We start from the raw sequence: 27,799 nt of genomic DNA, 5'->3' as shown, positions 1-27,799 counted from the left end.
GAGTTACTGTAAAGGCTGTGTGAAGCTGAGAGGATTAACTGGCGTTTTCCAGTCCGTCCCATCGCAGGCTTTTATTTTGAAATTGTGCTGTGCTTTTATTTTGAAAGGAAGAGATGGGAAGATCTCACCTGGTGAACATTTGGATTTAAGTTACTGTAAAGGCTGTGTGAAGCTGAGAGGTTTAACAGGCATTTCCAGTACCTTGCAGGCTTTTATTTTGACATTGTGCTGTGCTTTTATTTTGAACGGCAGAGACAGGAAGATGTCACCTGGTCAAAATTTAGATTGGAGTTACTCAAAAGGCTGTGTGAAGCTGAGAGGTTTAACTGGCGCTTTCAGTCCGTCGAAGGCTTTTATTTTGAAATTGTGCTGTGCTTTTATTTTGAAAGGCAAAGACAGGAAGATCTCACCTGGTCAACATTTGGATTGGAGTTACTCTAAAGCAGGTGTGTCAAAGTCAGTTCCTGGAGGTCCACTATCCTCTATGTTCTAGATGTTTCCTTCTTACAACACACCTGATTCAAATAAGCAGCTCATCATCAAGCTCAGCAGAAGCCTGATAACGAGCCTGATCATTTGAATCAGGTGTGTTGGAACTGAGTTTGACACCCCTGCTCTAAAGGCTGTGTGAAGCTGAGAGGTTGAACTGGCTTTTCCAGCCTGTCGCAGGCTTTTATTTTGAAATTGTGCTGTGCTTTTATTTTGAAAGTCAATGACAGGAAGATCTCACCTGCTCAAAATTTGGATTGGAGTTACTGTAAAGGCTGTGTGAAACTGAGAAGTTTAACTGGCGTTTTCCGGTCCATCGCAGGCTTTTATTTTGAAATTGTGCTGTGCTTTTATTTTGAAAGGCACAGACAGGAAGATCTGACCTTGGATTGGAGTTACTGTAAAGCAGGGGTGTGAAACTCAGTTCCTGGAGGTCCACTATACTCTATGTTTTAGATGTTTCCATCTTACAACACACCTGATTCAAATGATAGGCTATCATTAAGCTCAGCAGAAGCCTGATAACGAGCCTGATCATTTGAATCAGGTGTGTTGGAACTGAGTTTGACACCCCTGCTGTAAAGGCTGTGTGAAGCTGAGAGGTTGAACTGATTTTCAGGCTGAAATGCAGCTTCTGTGTAGGTATTGGGTGTGAAGGTGGGTGTGGCACACCAATGAGTCTGTGTGTGTGCGTGGGAGCATGCCTGCGCGTGTGTAAGGGCGGTTGCTATGGGCCCCCATAGCAACGGTGCCTGCCACAGACAGCAAAAAAGTGCTTCTCAGCAGCAGCGCGCAACGTCTCGTTCTGGCGCTAACTGTGGGCTAACCGTGAATGCTAGCTGAAAACCGACATGACCGTGAGCGAGAGGAAGGCTGTGGCTTTCCATGAATGTAATTATTTTCCAAATATTGTGAGAAATGACCGATTTACAGCGATTTAAAAAAACACTGTCCCTCCATGAGCCAGATGATTCAGTTTACATTGGTTCTAATGGGGAGAACGGTGCGACTTTGGTCTAAACTGCTGCCTGCCATTTCCCTTCAGAAAGAGATAGGTCTTCAAACTTGGATTCATTTGAATCCCAGGAAAATTGTCTACAATCTGACCAAATTTCATTGTCCTATCTCTTATGGTGTGGTCGTGAGGGCGATTCGTTCGGGAAATTTTCAGGCGGATTTTTCTCCTCTCCTCCACTCTACCAACTGACATGCCGCACTCTAACCAGAGCAGATTTTGAGAATTTTCACTTTTTTGAGGACTCACTGATGAAAAACTGTAAATCTCAGCCTGACATAAAATACATTCCTGCGAAGACAAGAAAAATCCCTGCGTTTTGATGGTTAAATGAAGTTTCTCGGTGAACGTATTGCGAAGGAGTGGCGTTTGGAAGACAGTGGATTTTTCCAGCCGATTTTTTTCAGTCCCCATTCATTTCCAATGGGAATTTTTGCGCACTTTTTTGCGAATAATTCTGCGAAAAAATGACGAATTTCTAAGAAAAGTCATAGCACACTATTCCCGATGAAGCCGCACGTTTTGATATATAATTTTCTTTGGTTTTCTCAAAGCCCTAGGACGAGTTAGCGACCGAAAATCGGCGGAAACGTGAAGAAAAAATGATATTGGGGTAGTAATGGAAATACTAGACAATTCCCGCTCGCGGAAATCGTGGGAGGGGCTCGGGATGTGTGCATGTCCGGAGCAGAGCACGAGAGGCAAGAAGATCTCACCTGTTCAAAATTTGGATTGGAGTTACTGTAAAGGCTGTGTGAAGCTGAGAAGTCTAACAGGCAAATTGTGCTGTGCTTTTATTTTGAGAGGAAGAGACAAGAAGATTGGACCTGGTCAAAATTTGGATTGGAGTTACTGTAAAGGCTGTGTGAAACTGAGAAGTTTAACTGGCAAATTGTGCTGTGCTTTTATTTTGAAAGACAGAGACAGGAAGATCTCACCTGGTCAAAATTTGAATTGGAATTACTCAAAAGGCTGTGTGAAGCTGAGAGGTTTAACTGGCGTTTCCAGTCCGTCACAGGCTTTTATTTTAAAATTGTGCTGTGCTTTTATTTTGAAAGGCAGAGATGGGAAGATCTCACCTTGTCAAAATTTGGATTGGAGTTACCCAAAGCAGAGGTGTCAAACTCAGTTCCTGGAGGTCCACTATCCTCTATGTTCTAGATGTTTCCTTCTGACAACACACCTGATTCAAATAATCAGCTCGTCATTAAGCTCAGCAGAAGCATTATAACGAGCCTGATCATTTGAATCAGGTGTGTTGGAACTGAGTTTGACACCCCTGCTCTAAAGGCTGTGTGAAGCTGAGAGGTTGAACTGATTTTCAGGCTGAAATGCAGCTCCTGTGGAGGTATTGGGTGTGAAGGTGGGCGTGGCACACCAATGAGTCTGTGTGTGTGCGTGCGAACATGCCTGCGCGTGTGTAAGGGCGGTTGCTATGGGCCCCCATAGCAACGGTGCCTGCCACAGACAGCAGAAAAGTGCTTCTCAGCAGCAGCGCGCAACGTCTCGTTCTGGCGCTAACTGTGGGCTAACCGTGAGTGCTAGCTGAAAACCGAAATGACCGTGAGCGAGAGGAAGGCTGTGGCTAACCAGAAATGTAATTATTTTCCAAATATTGTGAGAAATGACCGAGTTACAGCGATTTAAAAAACACTGTCCCTCCATGAGGCAGATGATTCAGTTTACATTGGTTCCTATGGGGAGAACGGTGCGACTTTGGTCTAAACTGCTGCCTGCCATTTCACTTCAGAAAGAGCTAGGTCTTCAAACTTGGATTCATTTGAATCCCAGGAAATTTGTCTACAATCTGACCAAATTTCATTCCCCTAACATTTATCGTTTGGTCGTGAGGGCGATGCGATCGTGAAATTTTCAGGCGGATTTTTCTCCTCTCCTCCACTCTACCAACTGACATCACGCACTCTAACCAGAGCAGATTTTGAGAATTTTCACTTTTTTGAGGACTCACTGATCAAAAACTGTAAATCTCAGCCTGACATAAAATACATTCCTGCGAAGACAAGAAAAATCACTGCGTTTTGATGGTTAAATGAAGTTTCTAGGTGAACGTATGGCGAAGCAGTGGCGTTTGGAAAAGAGTGGATTTTTTTTTTCAGTCCCCATTCATTTCTATGGGAATTTTTTCTCAGTTTTTTGCGAATAATTCTGCGATAAAATGACGAATTTCTTAGAAAAGTCATAGCACACTATTCCCGATGAAGCCGCACGTTTTGATATATAATTTGTTTTGGTTTTCTCAAAGCCCTAGGACGAGTTAGCGACCGAAAAACGGCGGAAACGTGAAGAAGTATAATAATAAACGCCAACAGGAGAACAATAGTGGCTCGTGGCTTCGCCACGAGCCACTCTCCTCCCATTGCTTTGCAATGGAGAGGAGAGTGGCTCGTGTCGAAGCCCGAGCCCCTAACTAGACAATTCCCGCTCGCGGAAATCGTGGGAGGGGCTCGGGATGTGTGCATGTCCGGAGCAGAGCAGGAGAGGCAAGACGATCTCACCTGGTCAGAATTTGGATTGGAGTTACTGTAAAGGCTGTGTGAAGCTGAGAAGTCTAACAGGCAAATTGTGCTGTGCTTTTATTTTGAGAGGAAGAGACAGGAAGACCAGACCTGGTCAAAATTTGGATTGGAGTTACTGTAAAGGCTGTGTGAAGCTGAGAGGTTGAACTGGCGTTTCCAGTCTTTCACAGCCTTTTATTTTGAAATTGTGCTGTGCTTTTATTTTGAAAGGCAGAGACAGAAAGATCTCACCTGGTCAAAATTTGGATTGGAGTTACTGTAAAGGCTGTGTGAAACTGAGAAGTTTAACTGGCGTTTCCAGTCCGTCACAGGCTTTTATTTTGAAATTGTGCTGTGCTTTTATTTTGAAAGTCAATGACAGGAAGATCTCACCTGCTCAAAATTTGGATTGGAGTTACTGTAAAGGCTGTGTGAAACTGAGAAGTTTAACTGGCGTTTCCAGTCCGTCACAGGCTTTTATTTTGAAATTGTGCTGTGCTTTTATTTTGAAAGGCAATGACAGGAAGATCTCACCTGGTCAACATTTGGATTGGACTTACTCTAAAGCACGGGTGTCAGACTCAGTTCCTGGAGGTCAACTATCCTCTATGTTCTAGATCTTTCCTTCTTCCAACACACCTGATTCAAATAATCAGCAGAAGCCTGATAACGAGCCTGATCATTTGAATCAGGTGTGTTGGAACTGAGTTTGACACCCCTGCTGTAAAGGCTGTGTGAAGCTGAGAGGTTTAACTGATTTTCAGGCTGAAATGCAGCTCCTGTGGAGGTATTGGGTGTGAAGGTGGGTGTGGCACACCAATGAGTCTGTGTGTGTGCGTGCGACCATGCCTGCGCGTGTGTAAGGGCGGTTGCTATGGGCCCCCATAGCAACGGTGCCTGCCACATACAGCAAAAAACTGCTTCTCAGCAGCAGCGCGCAACGTCTCGTTCTGGCGCTAATTGTGGGCTAACCGTGAATGCTAGCTGAAAACCGAAATGACCGTGAGCGAGAGGAGGGCTGTGGCTTTCCATAAATGTAATTATTTTCCAAATATTGTGAGAAATGACCGAGTTACAGCGATTTAAAAAACACTGTCCCTCCATGAGCCAGATGATTCAGTTTACATTGGTTCTAATGGGGAGAACGGTGCAACTTTGGTCTAAACTGCTGCCTGCCATTTCACTTCAGAAAGAGATAGGTCTTCAAACTTCGATTCATTTGAATCCCAGGAAAATTGTCTACAATCTGACCAAATTTCATTCCCCTAACGTTTATCGTTTGGTCGTGAGGGCGATGCGATCGTGAAATTTTCAGGCGGATTTTTCTCCTCTCCTCCACTCTACCAACTGACATCACGCACTCTAACCAGAGCAGATTTTGAGAATTTTCACTTTTTTGAGGACTCACTGATCAAAAACTGTAAATCTCAGCCAGACATAAACTACATTCCTGCGGAGACAAGAAAAATCACTGCGTTTTGATGGTTAAATGAAGTTTCTAGGTGAACGTATGGCGAAGCAGTGGCATTTGGAAAAAAGTGGATTTTTTGAGCCGATTTTTTTCGGTCCCCATTCATTTTCTATGGGAATTTTTTGGCAGTTTTTTGCGAATAATTCTGCGAAAAAATGACGTATTTCTTAGAAAAGTCATAGCCCGGGATTCCCGATGAAGCCGCACGTTTTGATGTATAATTTGTTTTGGTTTTCTCAAAGCCCTAGGACTAGTTAGCGACCGAAAAACGGCGGAATGTTGAAGAAGAAAAGATAAACGCAGCAGGAGAACAATAGTGGCTCGTGGCTTCGCCACGAGCCACTCTCCTCCCATTGCTTTGCAATGGAGAGGAGAGTGGCTCGTGTCGAAGCCCGAGCCCCTAACTAGACAATTCCCGCTCGCGGAAATCGTGGGAGGGGCTCGGGATGTGTGCATGTCTGGAGCTGGGCAGGAGAGGGGTATTTTTTGGTCCGTCACAGGCTTTCATTTTCAAATTGTGCTGTGCTTTTATTTTGAAAGGCAGAGACAAGAAGATCTGACCTGGTCAAAATTTGGATTGGAGTTACTCAAAAGGCTGTGTGAAGCTGAGAGGTTTAACTGGCAAATTGTGCTGTAAAGTAATTTTGAAAGGCAGAGACAGGAAGATCTGACCTGGTCAAAATTTGGATTGGAGTTACTCTAAAGGCTGTGTGAAGCGGAGATGTTTAACTGGCATTTCCAGTCTGTCGCAGGCTTTTATTTTGAAATTGTGCTGTGCTTTTATTTTGAAAGGCAGAGACAGGAAGATCAGACCTGGTTAAACTTTGGATTGGAGTAAAGGCTGAGTGAAGCTGAGAGGTTTAACTGGAGTTTTCAATCCGTCGCAGGCTTTTATTTTGAAATTGTGCTGTGCTTTTATTTTGAAAGGCAAGGACAGGAAGATCTCACCAGGTCAAAATTTGGATTGGAGTTACTCTAAAGCAGGGGTGTCTAACTCAGTTCCTGGAGGTCAACTATCCTCTATGTTCTAGATGTTTCCTTCTTACAACACACCTGATTCAAATGATTAGCCATCATTAAGCTCAGCAGAAGCCTGATAACGAGCCTGATCATTTGAATCAGGTGTGTTGGAACTGAGTTTGACACCCCTGCAACAATGGCTGTGTGAAGCTGAGAGGTTGAACTGATTTTCAGGCTGAAATGCAGCTCCTGTGGAGGTATTGGGTGTGAAGGTGGGTGTGGCACTCCAATGAGTCTGTGTGTGTGTGTGGGAGCATGCCTGCGCGTGTGTAAGGGCGGTTGCTATGGCCCCCATAGCAACGGTGCCTGCCACAGACAGCAGAAAAGTGCTCCTCAGCAGCAGCGCGCAACGTCTCGTTCTGGCGCTAATTGTGGGCTAACCGTGAATGCTTGGTGAAAACCGAAATGACCGTGAGCGAGAGGAGGGCTGTGGCTTTCCATAAATGTAATTATTTTCCAAATATTCTGAGAAATGACCGAGTTACAGCGATTTAAAAAACACTGTCCCTCCATGAGGCAGATGATTCAGTTTACATTGGTTCTTATGGAGAGAACGGTGCGACTTTTGTCTAAACTGCTGCCTGCCATTTCACTTCAGAAAGAGCGAGGTCTTCAAACTTGGATTCATTTGAATCCCAGGAAATTTGTCTACAATCTGACCGAATTTCATTCCCCTACCATTTATGGTTTGGTCGTGAGGGCGATGCGATCGGGAAATTTTCAGGCGGATTTTTCTCCTCTCCTCCACTCTACCAACTGACATGCCGCACTCTAACCAGAGCAGATTTTGAGAATTTTCACTTTTTTGAGGACTCACTGATCAAAAACTGTAAATCTCAGCCTGACATAAACTACATTCCTGCGAAGACAAGAAAAATCACTGCATTTTGATGGTTAAATGAAGTTTCTAGGTGAACGTATGGCGAAGCAGTGGCATTTGGAAAAAAGTGGATTTTTTGAGCCGAATTTTTTCACTCCCCATTCATTTTCTATGGGACTTTTTTCGCAGTTTTTTGCGAATAATTCTGCGAAAAAATGACGAATGTCTTAGAAAAGTCATAGCACACTATTCCCGATGAAGCCGCACGTTTTGATATATAATTTGTTTTGGTTTTCTCAAAGCCCTAGGACTAGTTAGCGACCGAAAAACGGCGGAAACGTGAAAAATAAAACGGAATAATAAACGCAACAGGAGAACAATAGTGGCTCGTGGCTTCGCCACGAGCCACTCTCCTCCCATTGCTTTGCAATGGAGAGGAGAGTGGCTCGTGTCGAAGCCCGAGCCCCTAACTAGACAATTCCCGCACGCGGAAATCGTGGGAGGGGCTCGGGATATGTGCATGTCCGGAGCTGGGCAGGAGAGGGGTATTTTTTGGTCCGTCACAGGTTTTATTTTCAAATTGTGCTGTGCTTTTATTTTGAAAGGCAGAGACAAGAAGATCTCACCTGGTCAAAATTTGGATTGGAGTTACTCAAAGGGCTGTGTGAAGCTGAGAGGTTTAACTGGCAAATTGTGCTGTAAAGTAATTTTGAAAGGCAGAGACAGGAAGATCTCACCTGGTCAAAATTTGGATTGGAGTTACTCAAAAGGCTGTGTGAAGCTGAGAGGTTTAACTGGCAAATTGTGCTGTAAAGTAATTTTAAAAGGCAGAGACAGGAAGATCTCACCTGGTCAAAAATTGGATTGGAGTTACTCTAAAGGCTGTGTGAAGCTGAGATGTTTAACTGGCATTTCCAGTCTGTCGCAGGCTTTTATTTTGAAATTGTGCTGTGCTTTTATTTTGAAAAGCAGAAACAGGAAGATCTCACCGAGTCAAACTTTGGATTGGAGTTACTGTAAAGGCTGTGTGAAGCTGAGAGGTTGAACTGGCGTTGCCAGCCTGTCGCAGGCTTTTATTTTGAAATTGTGCTGTGCTTTTATTTTGAAAGGCAACGACAGGAAGATCTCACCAGGTCAAAATTTGGATTGGAGTTACTCTAAAGCAGGGGTGTCTAACTCAGTTCCTGGAGGTCCACTATCCTCTGTGTTCTAGATGTTTCCTTCTTACATCATAAAGCTCAGCAGAAGCCTGATAACGAGCCTGATCATTTGAATCAGGTGTGTTGGAACTGAGTTTGACACCCCTGCTCTCAAGGCTGTGTGAAGCTGAGAGTTTGAACTGATTTTCAGGCTGAAATGCAGCTTCTGTGGAGGTATTGGCTGTGAAGGTGGGTGTGGCACTCCAATGAGTCTGTGTGTGTGCGTGGGACCATGCCTGCGCGTGTGTAAGAGCGGTTGCTATGGGCCCCATAGCAACGGTGCCTGCCACAGACAGCAAAAAAGTGCTTCTCAGCAGCAGCGCGCAACGTCTCGTTCTGGTGCTAACTGTGGGCTAACCGTGAATGCTAGCTGAAAACCAAAATGACCGTGAGCGAGAGGAAGGCTGTGGCTAACCAGAAATGTAATTATTTTCCAAATATTGTGAGAAATGACCGAGTTACAGCGATTTAAAAAACACTGTCCCTCCATAAGGCAGATGATTCAGTTTACATTGGTTCTAATGGGGAGAACGGTGCGACTTTGGTCTAAACTGCTGCCTGCCATTTCCCGTCAGAAAGAGCGAGGTCTTCAAACTTGGATTCATTTGAATCCCAGGGAATTTGTCTACAATCTGACCAAATTTCATTCCCCTAAGATTTATCGTTTGGTCGTGAGGGCGATGCGATCGTGAAATTTTCAGGCGGATTTTTCACCTCTCCTCCACTCTACCAACTGACATGCCGCACTCTAACCAGAGCAGATTTTGAGAATTTTCACTTTTTTGAGGACTCACTGATCAAAAACTGTAAATCTCAGCCTGACATAAACTACATTCCTGCGGAGACAAGAAAAATCACTGCGTTTTGATGGTTAAATGAAGTTTCTAGGTGAACGTATGGCGAAGCAGTGGCGTTTGGAAAAAAGTGGATTTTTTGAGCCGATTTTTTTCACTCCCCATTCATTTTCAATGGGACTTTTTGCGCAGTTTTTTGCGAATAATTCTGCGAAAAAATGACGAACTTCTGAGAAAAGTCATAGCACACTATTCCCGATGAAGCCGCACGTTTTGATGTATAATTTGCTTTGGTTTTCGCAAAGCCCTAGGACGAGAAGCGAATCGAAAAACGGCGGAATGTTGAAGAAAAGATAATAATAAACGCAGCAGGAGAACAATAGTGGCTCGTGGCTTCGCCACGAGCCACTCTCCTCCCATTGCTTTGCAATGGAGAGGAGAGTGGCTCGTGTCGAAGCCCGAGCCCCTAACTAGACAATTCCCGCACGCGGAAATCGTGGGAGGGGCTCGGGATGTGTGCATGTCCAAAGCTGGGCAGGAGAGGGTTATTTTTTGGTCCGTCACAGGCTTTTATTTTGAAATTGTGCTGTGCTTTTATTTTGAAAGGAAGAGACAGGAAGATCTCACCTGGTCAAAATTTGGATTGGAGTTACTCTAAAGGCTGTGTGAAGCTGAGAGGTTTAACTGGCAAATTGTGCTGTGCTTTTATTTTGAAAGGCAAAGACAGGAAGATCTCACCTGGTCAACATTTGGATTGGAGTTACTGTAAAGGCTGTGTGAAGCTGAGGGGTTTAACTGGTGTTTTCCGGTGTGTGGAAGGCTTTTGTTTTCAAAGTGTGCTGTTATTTTATTTTGAAAGACAGAGAAAGGAAGATCTGACCTGGTCAATATTTGGATTGGAGTTACTCTATGGCAGGGGTGTCTAATTCAGTTCCTGGAGGTCCACTATCCTCTGTGTTGTACATGTTTCCTTCTTCCAACACACCTGATTCAAATGATTAACTATCATTAAGCTCAGCAGAAGCCTGATAACGAGACTGATCATTTGAATCAGGTGTGTTGGAACTGAGTTTGACACCCCTGCTCTAAAGGCTGTGTGAAGCTGAGAGGTTGAACTGATTTTCAGGCTGAAATGCAGCTCCTGTGGAGGTATTGGGTGTGAAGGTGGGTGTGGCACACTAATGAGTCTGTGTGTGTGCGTGGGAGCATGCCTGCGCGTGTGTAAGAGCGGTTGCTATGGCCCCCATAGCAACGGTGCCTGCCACAGACAGCAAAAAAGTGCTTCTCAGCAGCAGCACGCAACGTCTCGTTCTGGCGCTAATTGTGGGCTAACCGTTAATGCTAGCTGAAAACCGAAACGACCGTGAGTGAGAGGAAGGCCGTGGCTTTCCATAAATGTAATTATTTTCCAAATATTGTGAGAAATGACCGAGTTACAGCGATTTAAAAAACACTGTCCCTCCATGAGCCAGATGATTCAGTTTACATTGGTTCCTATGGAGAGAACGGTGCGACTTTGCTCTAAACTGCTGCCTGCCATTTCACTTCAGAAAGAGCTAGGTCTTCAAACTTGGATTCATTTGAATCCCAGGAAATTTGTCTACAATCTGACCAAATTTCATTCCCCTAACATTTATCGTTTGGTCGTGAGGGCGATACGATCGGGAAATTTTCAGGCGAATTTTTCACCTCTCCTCCACTCTACCAACTGACATGCCGCACTCTAACCAGAGCAGATTTTGAGAATTTTCACTTTTTTGAGGACTCACTGATCAAAAACTGTAAATCTCAGCCTGACATAAACTACATTCCTGCGGATACAAGAAAAATGACTGCGTTTTGATGGTTAAATGAAGCTTCTCGGTGAATGTATGGCGAAGCAGTGGCGTTTGGAAAACACTGGATTTTTCAAGCAGATTTTCATCAGTCCCCATTCATTTCCTATGGGACTTTTTGCGCAGTTTTTTGCGAATAATTCTGCGAAAAAATTACGAATTTCAAAGAAAAGTCATAGCACACTATTCCCGATGAAGCCGCACGTTTTGATGTATAATTTGCTTTGGTTTTCTCAAAGCCCTAGGACGAGTTAGCGACCGAAAATCGGCAGAAACGTGAAGAAAAAATGACATTGGGGTAGTAATGGAAATACTAGACAATTCCCGCTGGTGCGGAAATCGTGGGAGGGGCTCGGGATGGGTGCATGTCCGGAGCGGCGTATTTATTCTAAACGCTGTGTGAAGCTGAGAGGTTTAACTGGCATTTTCCGGTCCGTCGCAGGCTTTTATTTTAAAATTGTGCTGTGCTTTTATTTTGAAAGGCAGAGACAGGAGGATCTCACCTGGTCAAAATTTGGATTGAAGTCACTCCTCAGGATGTGTGAAGCTGAGAGGTTTACTGTGATGACCCTGGGTCATTTTGTGCAGTGTTCATGTTGAGAAACTTGGTCTCCTCTCCTCCTCCTGTGTGTGTGTGTGCGTGTGAGTGGGTGTGGCTGTCCAGCAGAGTCAGTAGCTGTGACTAGTTCCTGGTGCTGAGGCTGATTGGGCTGCTGGGAGGATTGCTGCCACCTGAGAGTCTGCCTGGAGGCTACAAAAACCAGCTGCTGCAACCTGCTCACTCTCTCCTGATCCGGCCACCCTCGATGAAGCAGTCTGTTGTCAGCTCTGTGTGTTCATGTGATAGTTGGAGACTGATCCTGTGGTAGGGGCAGGAAGCCCAAAGACCTGTTAGTGACTAAGTTTGTTAATTGTTTATTCGGGAAACCCCAGTTTATAGTTTGCTTTATAAAATTAGAATTTTTATGTTACTGGGAGTTTTAAGTTACCTTTGTTTGTTTTGTTTAAAGAATAAACCTTTTGTGCACCTTTTGAGAATTTTTCCAGGCTGGCTTCATTGGGGGTGGCTGAGTCCAGAGCATTATCATGTTGCGTTCATGTTTCCCCTAGACTAGGGACGTAACATACCTGATGTTTTCCGGTCTGTCGCACCACTACCAGGTGAAATGTATGCAGAGTGGGGGAAAATCGTTTCTTCTGGCCATTGAGGGATGATCTTCATTGGTATCCCTTTGAGGATGTGATGTCCCTCATTCGTCCTCCAGAGAATGTTACGTCACGTCATATGGCCATTGCAAGAGAGGTGTGGGATGCTCTGGCCAGCCACGGAATTTAAACCTGGACATCAGCTTTCTATGACATTGATCAGTTCATGACTACTTTTGACATCCTCATTCATTTTTATAGATGTCTGCCTACAGTACTACTGTTTTTCATGTTTGACTATTGAATATTTGATCAGGTCCAGTTGTGGTCTTAGTGACATGATGTATCATTCCTACTCACTGATCCTTTATTGAAAATATGTTCATATCATACATTCCAGCTTGTTATAGTTACACCTATATGAAAGAGAAAGCCCCAAAACCTAATATTTGAAATATGCAAGAAATTGAATGATAGGCATTGCAGGTTAATACACAGCATAAGATGTTATGAAACAACATTCCTGTGGTCCTGAGTATTTGTCAAATTTATGTTATGATCTATAATAAGAAGTAATGGAGCCATTCAACCCTGTTACTCTAATTTCAACCGTTACCAAATAATTTTTATCAAAATAATCTTAAATGATTTTCCGAAACTCATGAGGGTTTGACCTATTGTACTTTTAGTGGTTTGAATGATTTAATTTGAAATAGATTTGAGCAAATATTTGCAATTTAATTAAAAAAAACAAGCAAATACTGAAAAGTTGGGCATGCCAGAGTTCAAAAGTTGTTTAAATTAATCGAGGTCAAGTCTTAACTGAAATTAATTGATTATGCAATGTGCATGTGGCCTTCTTTACTTAATGGTAAAGGATTTATTAAACATTTTTGAAAAAAATATACTTTTTCAGGTTCCTGAGTATTCATAACAGGATTGTACTATGCATGGCGCACATCAAATAAAACATTTCATAAAAAGTGTAACTTTAATGCCTGAGCTGGCCGAATCACATTATTTGATGGCTTGCTATCTGGTTTTCTTAAATATATGACAGAAAAATATGAGATTTTTCAAAGGTTAGGATGCCTAAATTGTCCTCCAATTCTGGAATGACCCATATACATAGAGAGAAGGACCAATGTAACAATGCAATACAAAATACTGTACATGTAGTACTATTATAGCAACCAAAGAAGACACTTCAGACTTGAAATATTTTCATATACTATACATTTTTTATTTACAACATTCAGCCTTTTCTTTCAGCCTTCTGGAGGTCTTCTGTGTTGTCTGTGGGTGTTAAAAGATCAAAATTAACTGGGGAAATTGAAATGTGAAACAAGTGCAAATCTGTACTGCGGTTTTTACCTGAGGCATGTCCCGTCGTAGCAGGTCGTGGAAGCAGATGTGAAGCTGCAGCCGTTACCGGACCTATACAGGCCGTCGGCCGACACTGCACACTACACACCCCGCTCCCTGGACCACAGGAAGCCAAGTCCAAATTCTAAAAGGTGAACAATCAAGAGTGGCAAATTAAAATCAATTAGTTTGACATTTTTCAACAATTAAGTAAATTAATGTGCACGATTAGAACGAATATCTATTGAACACTTGTTCCTACCTGAGACATGCCTATGGGGAGGCTGTAGAAGACTTCCAAAAGGACTGGGCGTCCGAGAGGAGGGGACTTGTGGGAGGACGTCTGATCTCACCACTGCACCTCCTGGACCCCCTCAGGCCTGGAACTCAAAGAACAAATCAGAGCAAGAACAAAACACAGCAGAACAATGTGCCACATGAAAAACGTGTGACACAACTGTAAAATCGGACAGCACAACACGCTGATGTGTCACAAAGTGAGTGTGTGACACAAAATCAGTGTTGGCTGGTGAGGCTTTAGCCAGTCAAAATGCAATAGACCGGGCTGTGATAGCTATAATACGTTTGGAGAACACCTGACTGAACACATTTCTCAGGTTGGGAAATGTAAATGTGATCAATCACAGTGTTCTTGTCTGTGGTAGACTCTGTGATCAATTGGTTGTAGCCTCTGGACAGAAGTGCATCTCTTATGCTTTTTTTGCCTCTCGAAAGGAGGTCTTCGTTGAAGTCACCACAAACAACAATAGGGTGGTGATCCAACAGTTCCAATGTGTCCAAGAGAGCGTTGAGGTTTGGCAGAAACTTTTGCAAACCAAAATCTGGAGGTCTATACACAGTTGCTATTAGCACTTTGACTGGGACCTCAACCTTCACGACCAGACATTCCAGATCTGTGACACGTCCCATGCAGCTCGGCGCCTCCGCCATCAGAGCGCTCCTGCAGTACACGGCAACTCCACCCCCGGCCTTTGACGCCATGTCCCTGCACGTGGTGTAACACGCCTGTCTGCTGCGGTGAAACACAGTGTATCCCTCCAGATCAAAGGACGAGGATACAGAGGACCCTGACAGATGTGTCTCGGTGAGACAAAGCACATCTGCCAACCTGAGTTCGTGATGCAACTTCAGGTCCACCATGTGAGATGGAAGCCCTTGGGTGTTATGATGGACGATTGTCACCTCTGCGTCTGGTCGCTCCGTCCGGTTGAAGCGGTGCAACAGCGGAGTAACACTCTGGAAACTCGCGCTGCGCATGTCTTCCAAAGCTGTCGTAATGGCAGGGTCGGCATAGATTTTTGTCTCATCAAAATCAGTGATGGTGAGACCCTGAAGCGAAGTGGTGCGACTAAGCGCCACATACGCCATGCCTGGCTGAAACATGCGTTTCAGGCTCACGACAGCCGACGTCACCGTCATTCCCTGAACTTTGTGGGCTGTACACGCAAAGGCCAGCTTGACGGGGAACTGACGTCTCACGACTCCGCCCTTGCGACCGATGCTCTCCTCGGATCTCTCGACGTACACCAAGTCGTCCGAGGGGCCCAGAAGCTTTTTGCGGAGAGTCTGTCCTGCTGTGGTATTATCCAGTCTAAGTCCAAGAAAGCTCACGACTTTAGGGTCACGTCTGTCAGGCAGAATGGTGGAGATGGTCCCAAAGGTTCCATTGACAAGGCCATCCTCCACGTTGAGATTCCTGATCAGCATAACTCTTGCTCCTTCAGCTGCCATTATGCTGTCAGGCAAATCTCTCTTGGTGCCTTTGATGTTGGGCACAGGCACCTTCCTGCCGGTAGCGACATCCTTCCTGTAGTCCTCGGCCGCTATTTTGACGTCCCCTTTAAGCAGGGAGGCCACGGTGGCTGCGTTGTGACCATCTACCTGCTTGTTGGTGGCAAAGACGTGCAGCGTTCCTGGCGGGCAATCTTTGCCATCAGAGACGGCTCTCATGAGCAAGCCTCTGTCCGCAGCGCACAGAGGATCTTGCTTGCGCTTGACACGCAGTCGATTGAGGAGTTCGGCGAACGCTCGGTCATCCTTCTGGCGCATGATCTCAGTGAGGTTGACCATGGTGAAGCGCTCTCTCCAGAGATCGAACTCTGTCTCCTCGTAGACACAGAGCGGCTTGGCCCTGCCCAGCGGCGGCAGCTGGTAAAAGTCGCCGACTGCAAGAACGGAAATGCCGCCAAAAGGTCTTCGGTTTCCTTTGAGCTGCTGGAATCGCCAGTTGACGTAGGCAAACAGCTTCTTGGAAACCATGGAAATCTCATCGATGATGAGAATTTCCACCGAAGACAAAGTTGCTCTAAGTTCATCAAGTGCATTGCCCAGGCCCTGGTACGGCGGTTCCAGGGACCTGGGAAGCTTAAGGACAGAGTGCAACGTTTTGCCCGCGATGTTAAAGGCTGCCGTGCCCGTGAAGGCAGTCAGAAGGACAGTGGGCTGGGACATGTCAGCTGCGTCCCGGAATCTCGGGAGCTGCCGCAGAATCCTCGTTGCTTCCTCATGAATGCACTTGATGACGTGGGACTTACCGCAACCAGCTCCACCAGAGACAAAGTAGTGGAACGGTTCTGGATCTTGGCCCCACACACGCCGAAGGCACCACTGGCGCACAGCGTAGAAGACGCACGCCTGGGTCTCGTTCAGACTCTGAAACATCTTGCGGACAAAGTCTGGACTTAACCGAGGCGCCTCGATTCGGGGAACGGGTTCACCGACATTCAGGTCTTCAAAGTCGGGCACGGCGTCTTCGTCCTGCTCGTCTGGGATCTTTTCACGGAGCTCAAGACACTCCTGCCGTTCCGCCTCAACCTCGGGTGCGAAGGTGTTCCAAGCGTTGAGGACCGGACCGAACTGGACGTTCTGGAGTGCCTTATCCATGCCTGCGCCTCGTCCCTCGAATCGCTTCCTGTTGTGCTCAACGATGTCCTTGACGTCGTGTCGGGATTTGTAAAACTCTTCGTACGAGGTGCGACCCCCGTCGTTGAGTTCGTCGTCAGATCGGTGGGGGAGGTACAGCTTTAGCAGTCGTCTGAAATGTTTCTCTGGCGCCTTGGTCTCAGAGAAGCGCGCATATCGAACGACTGCTGGTTTTCCGGCTGTCCTCTTGGCAATATGTCCTTTGTCACACAAAAGGGCAATGGCACTGGGGCCCTGTGCTTGCTCGCCGTAGACTACCCGATAGTCTGATGCAAACTCAGCCAGGCACATCCCCTGAAACTCGAGAGTCTTTGGTCTGAACAGGTACTTGTCAGGTACCCCCAACATCCAGACCTCTTCAGAGTCAGGTGCCATGTCCTTCAGGCGACTCATAGGAAGACTCATCTTCATGGCTTCCTCGTCCGTCGAGAGGAAAATCACAGACCGCGAGCACTTTTTCAGGGGCAAGCTGCACGTGCGAGCCACTGCCTCCTGGGCGCTGACCTCTCGGTGCTTCGCATAGGCCTGCATGATGTTTCTCATTTCCTCACTTTGGTTGAAAGCAGACTCTCTGCTGGTCTTCACGACCGAGTTCAGGATCTCGGTCATCTCATGCTCCGGCTTGGTGATGTACGACATCATGTACATGGCACAGCAGTACTCGTCCAGGACGTACTGGATGTCCATGTTTGCGTTCCAAGCGCGGAGAAGGTCTGGGTTATACGCGTTAACCCAACACTCGTTTGGCTGCCGCTTCAGCATGACCACGCTCCCGCTTGTCAGATTTTCGGCGCACTTCAGATAGGCGTCGTGTTCCAAGTCGCATCGACGGAGGAGATCTGACAAGCTCTCAAAGGAGGCCTTCGGATCCATGAGGAGCTCTCTCAGGTGCCGAAGCTTTTCCTTTGCTTCCCTTTGCTGCCGACGGATCTGCTCCCTCCGTTCCTTCATCACCTCTTCTTGGTCTTGACCATCTTCCATTTCCACATCGGCAGCAAAGGGCCCCGTGATCCAGGTGATATCAAACGGCAGCTTGGGGAAGCCATAACGACACACCACGTTTCCCTTTCGGCAAGAGCCGGTGTGGCTCCTGCTGTGTACCTGAACCTCCGAGACGATTTTGTGGAGCTCCGGGTCCTTCTCGGGGTCAGGCATCTGGCAGGAAATGTGGCGGTCAATGAACCTGCATACGGTGTGGTCCAAGTCCTCGCCGTACACAGGGGCGTCTTTGACCCACACTAGCATGTGAATGTGTGGGCTTCCGCGGGCCTGAAATTCAACGCGGTAAAAATAATCCTCCACCTCGCCGATCGGCTGCGCTGGTGAGAGGATCAACTTTGCCATAAGGGCATCCACGCGTTTTTCAAACATGCGCATAACGGTGACAGGGTTACTGCGCAAAATGTCACACTTGGCTTTCCAGTCCAGTTCGGAAAAGTCACCAAGTGTTTGTCCTTGCTGAGATCTGATGACCCCAATTATTTCAGGCCATCTCATCTCAGCTGCAGAAAAAGTCAAAAAGAACGTCGGTTTGCCGAGTTGCCTGAGCATAGCATGCAAATCTCTCAGGCTTTTATTCCAATATGCGGGTGTGCCTCTCAGAGGCTGCATAAATCGCATGGCCTCTTTGGCCTGAATTAATCTCTCCACCTCCTCTTTGTCCTGGAGCATGGAGTTTTTGATGGCACGCCCGTCTTTTGTGCGCATCTTTCCTTTGCGCATTTGTATCGACATACTTCCTCTCGCGAGGTTTGTCTCCGTTACAAACTGCGCAAAGAAAAGGTAAGTCTGGTCCTCGGCAAACCGCGTGTCTGCCCCGAAAAGCCTGGCGTTAAAGTATCTGCTGGGTGAAAGTTTGATGGGACGGTCTTCATCCAGCGTGTTCTCTCCCGTGGGAAACTGCACAGGGAACGCCATGGCTTCCAGTTTGGGGATTGCAAAAAATCCCACTGGTTTGTTGCCTTGGGCGGGGGCAACGCTGAAAATGCCATCTCCATAGGAAAGTATTTCCTGCGCAATGTCTGGTGGCTGCATGCAGGTGTCCAGAGCAAGTCCAGGTCTTAGCTCCTCCTGCTGTTCGATGGGTATGTCTGCAGCTAAATTGGTCTGGTAGCTGTCAGACACTTGTAGCAGCTCTTGGTCCAAGATGTCTTCTCCCCACTGGGCAGCATCCACGCTGTCGTGCTGAGAGTCTATGTCATCGGCAGACTCCTCCAAGAGGGTTTCTGTCGTGACATCATTGGACCGGTTTTCCAGCTCAGTGCTTGGTGATGGCATGTCAGTATTGCGTGTTTGGTCGTCTTCTGGCCGACTCGTTCCTGCGGCTGACACAAAATCGGCCAAGACTGGCTCAGTGTAGCTATCAGCCGCCTCCAGCAGCTCCTCGTCGAGCATGCTGTCTTCTCCCCACTGCGCATCATCCGTGCACTCATTGTCTGAGTCGTGGAGGAGATTTTGGAACGTGGCCTGTTCATCAATGGTCACATCGGAATACTCAGAGTGCTGCTCTCTGAGTTTTTCCAGGGCTACCAGCACATTCTTCATGTTGACAGTGTAGAAGTGCTGGTAACCTTTGAATCGAATGTGACGCTTTAATTTCACCTGCAGTAGCTGTGCTTCTGGGAGGGGACGTGGAAGACTGTTGACAACGCTTTCCACTTCCGATGGAACGCACACAACAGCTCCATGGACTGCTCGCTGCTGTCCTTTCGGTAATGCGATGATCTTCGCAAACGGGAGGATTTTTGCAATGAGCTGTCTCTCCAGCACGTTGAGTTGGGCCAACTCCAGGGGAATGGGTGCCAACTCTAAATTGTTTGCTACTGCATGTGTTGGCATCCTCCCACGGCTGAGGTGGCTGTCACAGTTGTGGCAGATCCACTCCTGCAGTCTCTCTGCTGGCACGGAGCAAGGGGAGGAGCACTCAGCGTCACAGACATGCACATACGTTCCAGTCAAGCAAGCCTGTGCCACGTCGATGTTGGTGGAGTATTTAACTCTCTTGCATGACTTGACTTGATTTGGAAACATAGTCCTGTGGCAGACGGTGCAGACGTATGTTGGTCCGTGGCTGATGGTCTCACGGAATGCTGCTATTGCCGCTGCCATCACTGAAGTGAGCACTGGTTGGCAAGAGGTTCCGAGCTGTCGGTATTTCCGCCTGATGCTCAGTGCTCTGCGCAACTTCTGACGCATGTCAGGATTGGCAGCCAACCTGCGTCTTCTGAGCAGGCTACAGCGTTGAATATGATGTAGCCTGAACTCTGGATCCTTCCTGTACCTGAGGACAACATACTTTTTCTGCCTGTTCCGAAAGGCTGGATCCGTGTTGTACTTCTTGACAACATATTTTTTTGCCTGTTCCGAAAGGCCAGATTCATGCTGTACCTCTTGACAAGATATTTTTTCTGCCTGTTCAGAATGTCTGGATCCGTGTTGTACCTCTTGACAGCATAATTTTTTGCCTGCTCCGAAAAGCAGAATCTGTCATGTATTTGGTTTTTATTCGGTCTCGCATTTTGATATTGAACTTGGCATAGTATTTTTTAGAAGACAAAAGCCGTTGTTCACGGTTCTTTTGCACACACTTAATCTGTGCCTGAATTTTCTTCCTGCGAAATTCAGCACAGCTGGCATACCTGATTCTCTCACAAGTTTTTTTCCCAATTTTTTCTTGGACTTGTTCCTTTTTGTCACATGCTCTCCTCTTGGCTTTTCGTCTCCGATCTTTGTTGAATTTAGAGAGCCTTGTTTCTTGTGGGACAGCTGAGGAACCTTTAACGTCCTCAATTTTGACAGCCGTCCCACTTTCTGCCTGCAATGTGAGGAGAGCAGGTTCAGACACTTCATGTTGAACCTCGGATTCCGGAGATTGTTGAGGATGTGAGGCACTGGGGCTGTCAGTCTGAAAAGAAACCGGGACAAACTCGTAACTTGTGGAGTCTCCACGGTCTCTAAAGAGTGTGTGCAGGTGGTTAGCCAGGTCACTGAGTTCCGCAAAAGTCATGACGATCGCCTTTCCGGAATGAGAGGGTAATCCTCTTGAGTCTCTGGAGTGGGAATCAAACACTCCATACCTCCCGGACTGATCACGGAAAACAGCAATAACCTCGGGTGAAATGATGATTAAAGCCTGATTAACCTCTGCTGAAAGACACTCCAGCTGGGTGGCAAGCGGAAGCCACCACTGCCGTCTTCCAGGGCTCGAGACTTTAGTTTTCAAAAAGCCACACCTGATGTCACACATGTTGACATTATACAAATGTCTGTCTGTGAGGACTTGTTTTGGCATCTCCTCAACTGCCAGGTGATTGCTCTGGAAGGTCTTGTCGCGAATCAACTGCTGTTTGACTCCGACATACAGCGCGTCTCCCTGAGCCAGGACTCTGTCGAGTGTAGTCCTGGTGAACTGACAGCCCTCAGTGTGGTATGCCAGAAATGTCAACGCATTACAGCTACACTGATGGTTGCGGGAAAATACCTTGTACCTCTTATCATTCTGAGAATGACTGGCCCGGACTGACTCCACACGGCGACTCTCGCTCCTGGTTTTATCCTGAAATTATGACAAATTGTGATCAGTAATTATTATATTTTCATTATTTATTCAGACAGCTTAATTTTTTCCAGTTCGGCATTAGTACTAGCTTCTTCAGTTAAAGGATCATATGATTTAATGTTTCAGTAACAACTTTCATTGTTCCAACATTATGAACATCCTCTCACCAGTTTATGGAAATCTTGTATTATTTTAGCGTATTATTGCTTACTATTACCTTAGCTAGTTTAATATACATATTTGTATGTTCAATGCAATCATGCATAAGATGTATATGTGTATATGAAATGTGTGTTATATATATATATATATATATATATAGTGTGTGTGTGTACATAGATATATAGGTGTCTTGTGTTTGTTGTATTATTGTAGAATTTCCCTCTGGGATTTTTTTCAGGGCATTGTAACATATTTTCTTTTTTTCTTGAAATTGCATTTGAACAGATCATAATGACTTACATTTTTTCCGAGACCATGAACACATAATAACCCTATGTCACCTAATTTAATTAACTGGGTAGCTCCTATTCTGTAGACATCAACATGACATTACTATTTTAATGTAATGGGACTTGCTCCAATGTTTGTGAGGAGGCTTAAGGAGGGTGCTTTGAGCAGACAACTTATGACTGCAGCATCAGAGTTGTTTCATCTAACAGACAGTTGACGGTCATGGGATCAACATTACTGTACAGACTGAAGGCTACTGAAGACTGCCTGGACCACATACTTTTCCTGTTTGTGTGAAATGCAATTACATAGCAAAGTCAGTATTCCATTGACTTTTTTCCACCATGCCAATGGCAAGTGATGTAAATATTTTATTCACCAAAACCTTTTCTACACGAATTTTGCCAGTGGCTAGTGCTCATGTAAAACCCTGATTAGAAGCAAGAGTTACTTTGTGAAAGCAAAGGCACACAACACAGCATTACAGGTAGCTTATTGTATTGTAACCAGCAAAATAACAGTTCTCTCAATTGCCAAAAAATATTTTTAACTGTAGTAAAAACAAAAAAAAAACAATCATGACTTGACAAAAAAAATACTTGTGTATCGTCTAACAGGTCTATCATAGAGGAATAAACTTACATTGTCTGTTGGTGCATCAGCTGAGGTGGATGCAGCTGTCATGAACCAGGGCCACTTGGTTTGTGATGGAGTTAGTGTTCGGGTCATCTGATAAATGACAATAACAGTGACACTTAAAAAATAAAGCGACACAATAGCTAGATAGTTGGCTAACGACTAAATAGCATCAGTTGTCTAAAACCTAGCTATCTAACTATCCCAAAAGCTATCTATCTAGCTCACGACTAGCTAACCTTTGAATAAGCTAGATTGCTAGCTGCCAGCTAGCTAGTAGTTTCAATTTTCCTAATGCTAGCGATTCATTAGAACTGTGATTATACAGTAAATGTGCCAGAAAAAAACAGGAACAACAAAAATGGCCACAAATGGAGATGCTGCTTTGTAATGTTCTTGTAATTGATTATAGAGAGGTAAATATACCTTCTCAGGAGAAGGAGGCTTGCAGCCCGCATCATCAGCTGTCCAGGCCTGTCCATTCGGTGAGGGGGTCATCATCTTGGCCATCTAAACACAGAACAACAAAACTTCAGTGAAATGACGATGATTTTCAGTCAGATGATACATATTGATGAGAAGAGGACTAATCCTTACCTTTGCAATGGGAGAACAAACAGGGTTTCTGTCTTGCCCCAACTGCAGGACAATCTGGCCGGGGGTGAGTCAAACAGCTGATGACAGATGAGAAAAAAAACATAGCAAGTGTCAGTGTGGACAATGTAGATGCCTGTGGAATGGAGTCAGCAGCAACCAAATGAGATACCAATTAAATGGAGTTGAACAGCTATCCAACAATTTACAACTACATTTCTGTGTAGCTGATTCAAGTCTGTTATTATTTGTGGCTGTTGTTATGAACGAGTTTTACTGAATTGCAGATGACACTTAAAAAAAAAAAAAAAAAACATCTGCAGAATGAACTGTCAGGAATTACACGTTTGAGCATTCATACAATCCTTCCGCGGGAGATAAATTTTAATCAATCAACTTACCTTCTTTGGCTTAGGGAAGCCTTGAAATCCGCCAGGCAAGACTTATGGGAGGGAGACACTTTCTCCGTGGCACTGAAATCCGCCAGGCCAAGACATATGGAGGGAGACACTTTCTCCATGCACTTAGGGCTGTGCTGCTGAACCAGACGGGGTTCAGTGGAAGGAAGCTCTCCTCACCTGTAAACACAAAGCAGACACTACTAATTACAGTTTGTCCTGTCAAAAACAACCAATAGCATCTGAAAGAAATATCTGAAGAATCACAAACCTGCTGTTGAGCCATCCTGGGCTTTGGTGAACCTCTGGACCGGGGAGGTTCCTGAGGATGGCTCGTCTGCAATGCAAAGTGAATTATAACTAATGTTTTTACCACAGTACACATATTATTACCATTATTATCACAATACATGATGTCACAGTTGTCTAAAAAAAAGTCTAAAAAACATAAAGCAATTTATCAATTACCTTGCCGCCCTGACCAATTTTCTCCGCTTCACGGGGTTTCGGGCTGGGTGGAGCAGGGAATCTCTCTCTCACTGTAGCTTTCCAAACTGGAGGCTGAGGAGGGATCCGGGGCGAAGGAGGTGGTGTCAGCAGTTGCTCACTGGCAGCGGACCAGAACAACTGGACGAGGATCCCCATCCCTCACGATCACTCAGATGGACCTGCATAAATAAGAAATAAAAAAACACACATAAACAGTTTTAATGTCAGTGAAACATCTGCCGTGAGCCAAACTTGTCCAATCAACAACTGTTTTTCACAACATACGACACTTACACCATCCTTGCTCCACAGCACCAAATCACTCAGGGGGAAGTGCTCTGCAGCGTTGAAGAACTTTACACCTTGAAAAACAATGGGAAAAAAAAGTCATCATTGTACCAAAATATCCATTGATACTTGAGAATTGTTAAAATGTAGGTCACGTCTTTCTCGTTTGTTCATTCAGCGAATGGAATGGATGAAAACAATCTCTTTCCTCTTACCCATACGAGCAGCCACACGTCTGTATTCCTGACGAAGGAGGTCCTGGTGTTGGACGTCAACGACCAGGCGGGGAGGAAAGTCGACCACAAAAACCTTGGACCAGCGGTTGCCACAAGTGGTGAGGAGATTGGCAAAATCAACACCGGCCTTCTCAACAGTGGTGCTGGTCAGGTTGTTGCCAGGGGCCATGACGCAGACGGCATCAGGTGCACGAGGAACTGCAGCGTGCAGAACCTCAGTGCGAATTTCCGCAGCAGAGGCCCCCGGGATCGACAGGAAGCCAAAGCTCAGCCGAGACTCTGGCATCTGAATAAAGCCATCTACAAGAGCACGTAGATGGGAGTCCCCGACAAGAAGAATGAACTGCAAAAGAAATACCACAGTTTTAGTATGAAAGTCAAAAGAACTTTTTAAGAAAACAAACAGCAACAATTAATAATTATACCTTCTTTCCAGGGCGCTCAGGAGGAATGACCAACTTGTGGTTGCGCCCAGTAAAGGGTGAAGTTGGCCATTTCAAAGCTTTGTGGCGGTAACCGGTGCCACGGCCTGTTCACAAGAAGACAGAGCAAAAGAGGATTTAAAACGGATTTCAAACAAAGAGAGCTCATATAACAATCACCATTTTCTATTATTGTATGAGAACAGCAGAATCTGTGTTCAACGGGTAATTATTGGTGGTACACTAAATATGATTGTGAAGATATTTCATGATAAAAACAGCTGAGTACTTACGTGCAATAAAGTTTGCACGCGCCTGCCGCTCTTCCCAGAACCGTCCGGCTGGCAGGGTGGAACCAACCTTCTGTGAGCAAATAATACACTTATTTAATTCAACATCGTGCAGATGCCATGAATGTGTCCAACTTAGCACATTCTGTATTGCACAAGTGAGCATGTCAGTTCGGGTGTAAACATACCTTGTACTGGGGAGAGCGGAGCAGTGGGGTGCGTCGACAGGAGGGGTGGACATCTCAGACGCGTCCGGCTTCCTCCAGCGCTGCTTCTGGGCCTGGGAGCGTCTCCCCTTCCGAGGCATCCTGGAAGACAGCACAAGAGCACAACAGAGACAGACAAACACAGGGAGAGAGAGAGAGACAGCGAGAGAGAGAACAAGGCACACAAAACGGATGGATGGATGGATGGATGGATGAATGAAAGGATACGAGGTGATGCAGTGGTGGTTGACCAAAGGATGTCCAAGGGCAATCCAGAGGCTCTCCAAAAGGCTGTCCAAAGGCTGGTGAAAAAAAAAAACAACAGTTATCTAAAAGCACTGCTATGAAACAGTAAGCACCAATATGAGCAGCAAAACATGCATGTACAAGACACATCTAATGTCCTCACTATGTATTTTTTCCCCATCAGAGGGAAAAATCTACTTACACTGCTGACTACAACTAACTCAAAACATAAAAGGGCTAAAGACCAGACAATGGATACTAAATTAAAGCACTACTGCATGTTTTCTCAGAAAGAAGAAGAATCTCAACATGTCTGCAGCAAAAGTAGCTGAACTGGTCTTTAACACAGCACAGAGAATTAATATGACACTGTAATTAATGGTATGTTAACATTTCCTCATGCAACATGTCTTAAATAAACGATATTATACTCATCATGATGTCCTAATTGACTGATAGAACTGATTGTAAGATAATGGAACAAAGCACTGGCACCTTAATTAATTTTAACATCAAAATTGCTAGAAAATGTAGACAATGTTACATTTAACCACACTACTTTTTAAGCAAACACTACAAGATACAAGAGATATTTCATCTGTCAGTGCAATATTTTACAGAGACAAATGTTCACCACAGTATAAACTAAGGCTTCAACATAGTGAAGAAATGATAAATCCTTTGTGTATTTTCTGTGTTTTAAAAAGCTGAAAAGGCAGAAATAGTCCCACATCAGCAGATGCATGTACTGCTGCTGCTACTATAACTGCCTGTATACAATTATTCAGCTGGAGTGGCAGTACTTTAAAACAGATTTAATGGTGATATTCTGGAAACCAAAGCTTCAAACAAAGGCCGCTGGATCATTGTAGTTTTGAAGGTGGATGATTTGATGTCTATCATTTGTAATGTTTATGGACCAAACAGAGCATCACAAGCAAAGGACATGTTTACTGAACTCTCTTCAGCTTTGGACGCTTTAAAGGAAAAATACAAAGATTCTACTATTATCATAGGAGGAGACTTTAATGATGCTCCAGATGATTACATGGACAGACATCCTCCAAGATCTGCATCATTACTGGGCTTTAAACCCACCTCATTTATAAGTGATCATCTTTTGTTAACAGATGTGTGGACATTTATGAACCCCAATGTCACAGACTGAACGTGGTCTAACACCAGCAGAGGTTTACAGTCCAGAACTGACCTTTGGTTCATCTCATCACAGAGTTTACAGTTTGTTTTAGATATTTCTCATACTCATACTCCACTGTCTGATCATAAATGAATAAGTTTAAGATTAACAGGATTAAAAGAGAATTCTAACATAAGAGGCTATTGGAAATTAAACAATAATATATTAGACAATCAAAAATTTAAAGAAGGGGTACAATTACTTGCTAAGGATATATTTGGTAAAAGAGAAATGAATCCAATTCAAAAATGGGAATATTTTAAACTTAAAATTAGAGAAATTGCAATTAAACGTAGTAAAGAAATAAAAAAAACTAAAAGACGAAAAAAGAATTTTCTAATAAACCAGCTACAGTTATTAAGTTCCAAACATGATCTATCTGAAGAAGACCTCAGCACACTAAAAAACCTCAGAGAAGAGCTTGACAGAATGTACGTGAACTTAGCGAAAGGCGCTTTCATCAGATCTAGAGCTAAGTGGTTAGAAGAAGGTGAAAAACTCAAGTTACTTTTTTGCATTACAGAAAAGAAACAGAAAAAGAAATATTACATCTCTTAATATAAATGAGCTGTATGCTCGGATCCTAATATCTATGGAGTAACAGGAGTGCCAAATCAAAATATAAATAAATAAATGTGGAAATATAAAGAGAAATAAATAAATAAATGTGGAAATATAAAGAGAAATAAATAAATAAATAAATGTGGAAATATAGAGAGAACTAAATAAATAAAAAGAAAAATTTTGTCTTTGCTTTTACCTTTTCTGTCTTTTTATTTATATCTTTATATTTCGACATTTATTTATTTCTCTTTAGATTTCCACATTTATTTATTTATTTATTTATATTTTGATTTGGCACTCCTGTGACTCCATAAATATCATCTCCAATTATATTACCTTGTTTTATAACAGCCTGTATACATCTGAATTTAATCAAACAAAATGTGATGAATTTATGAAGCACATACAAAATTTTGCACCCTTGATTTCATTTAAAGAGACATGTGAAGCTGACATTCTGGGTTCAGAAATCACTGATGCTGTACATTCAATGAGATTGAGAAAATCACCTGGAAGTGATGGCCTCAGTCGAATTTTACCTTTGCTTCTGGGATTTGATTAAGGAACATCTTTTACTGATGTATAACGAATGCATTAGCAGACAAGAA

General features: G+C 44.6%; 2 protein-coding genes, 1 long non-coding RNA gene and 1 pseudogene across 3 annotated transcripts in view; all 4 read right to left on the bottom strand.

The window, feature by feature from the left end:
* LOC127535519 (serine/arginine repetitive matrix protein 1-like) overlaps positions 1-21,081 on the bottom strand; it is a 91,985-nt gene extending 70,904 nt beyond the window's left edge. Inside the window, exon 1 of the mRNA XM_051953767.1 lies at positions 20,846-21,081. Coding sequence (XP_051809727.1) covers positions 20,846-20,904 — 59 coding nt within the window. The 5' untranslated portion in view covers positions 20,905-21,081. The remainder of the gene's footprint in view (positions 1-20,845) is intronic.
* LOC127535520 (uncharacterized) lies at positions 13,525-19,973 on the bottom strand. The gene is made up of 3 exons (XM_051953769.1): positions 13,933-19,973; positions 13,680-13,815; positions 13,525-13,601 (listed from the first exon to the last, which is right to left on the bottom strand). The coding sequence occupies exon 1, from the start codon at positions 19,806-19,808 to the stop codon at positions 14,208-14,210; it is 5,601 nt and encodes a 1,866-aa protein (XP_051809729.1). The 5' UTR covers positions 19,809-19,973; the 3' UTR covers positions 13,525-13,601; positions 13,680-13,815; positions 13,933-14,207.
* Positions 21,082-22,265: 1,184 nt separating the features above from the next.
* On the bottom strand, positions 22,266-22,882 carry LOC127535580 (uncharacterized). Its single transcript, XR_007944446.1, has 3 exons — positions 22,858-22,882; positions 22,687-22,770; positions 22,266-22,353 (listed from the first exon to the last, which is right to left on the bottom strand). It is a non-coding gene; the product is annotated as an uncharacterized LOC127535580 (long non-coding RNA).
* A 526-nt stretch (positions 22,883-23,408) lies between these two features.
* LOC127535485 (uncharacterized) lies at positions 23,409-26,934 on the bottom strand (annotated as a pseudogene).
* Positions 26,935-27,799: the final 865 nt, after the last annotated feature.

This window comes from Acanthochromis polyacanthus, chromosome 9 (genome assembly GCF_021347895.1).
Source record: "Acanthochromis polyacanthus isolate Apoly-LR-REF ecotype Palm Island chromosome 9, KAUST_Apoly_ChrSc, whole genome shotgun sequence".
In the NCBI taxonomy this organism is placed as follows: domain Eukaryota; kingdom Metazoa; phylum Chordata; class Actinopteri; family Pomacentridae; genus Acanthochromis; species Acanthochromis polyacanthus.
This window is presented reverse-complemented; position numbering and strand designations above follow the sequence as displayed.

Coding starts and splice junctions, on each gene's coding strand:
- LOC127535520 (XM_051953769.1), bottom strand. CDS start 19,808: ATGCGTCAGAAGTTGCGCAGAGCACTGAGCATCAGGCGGAAATACCGA.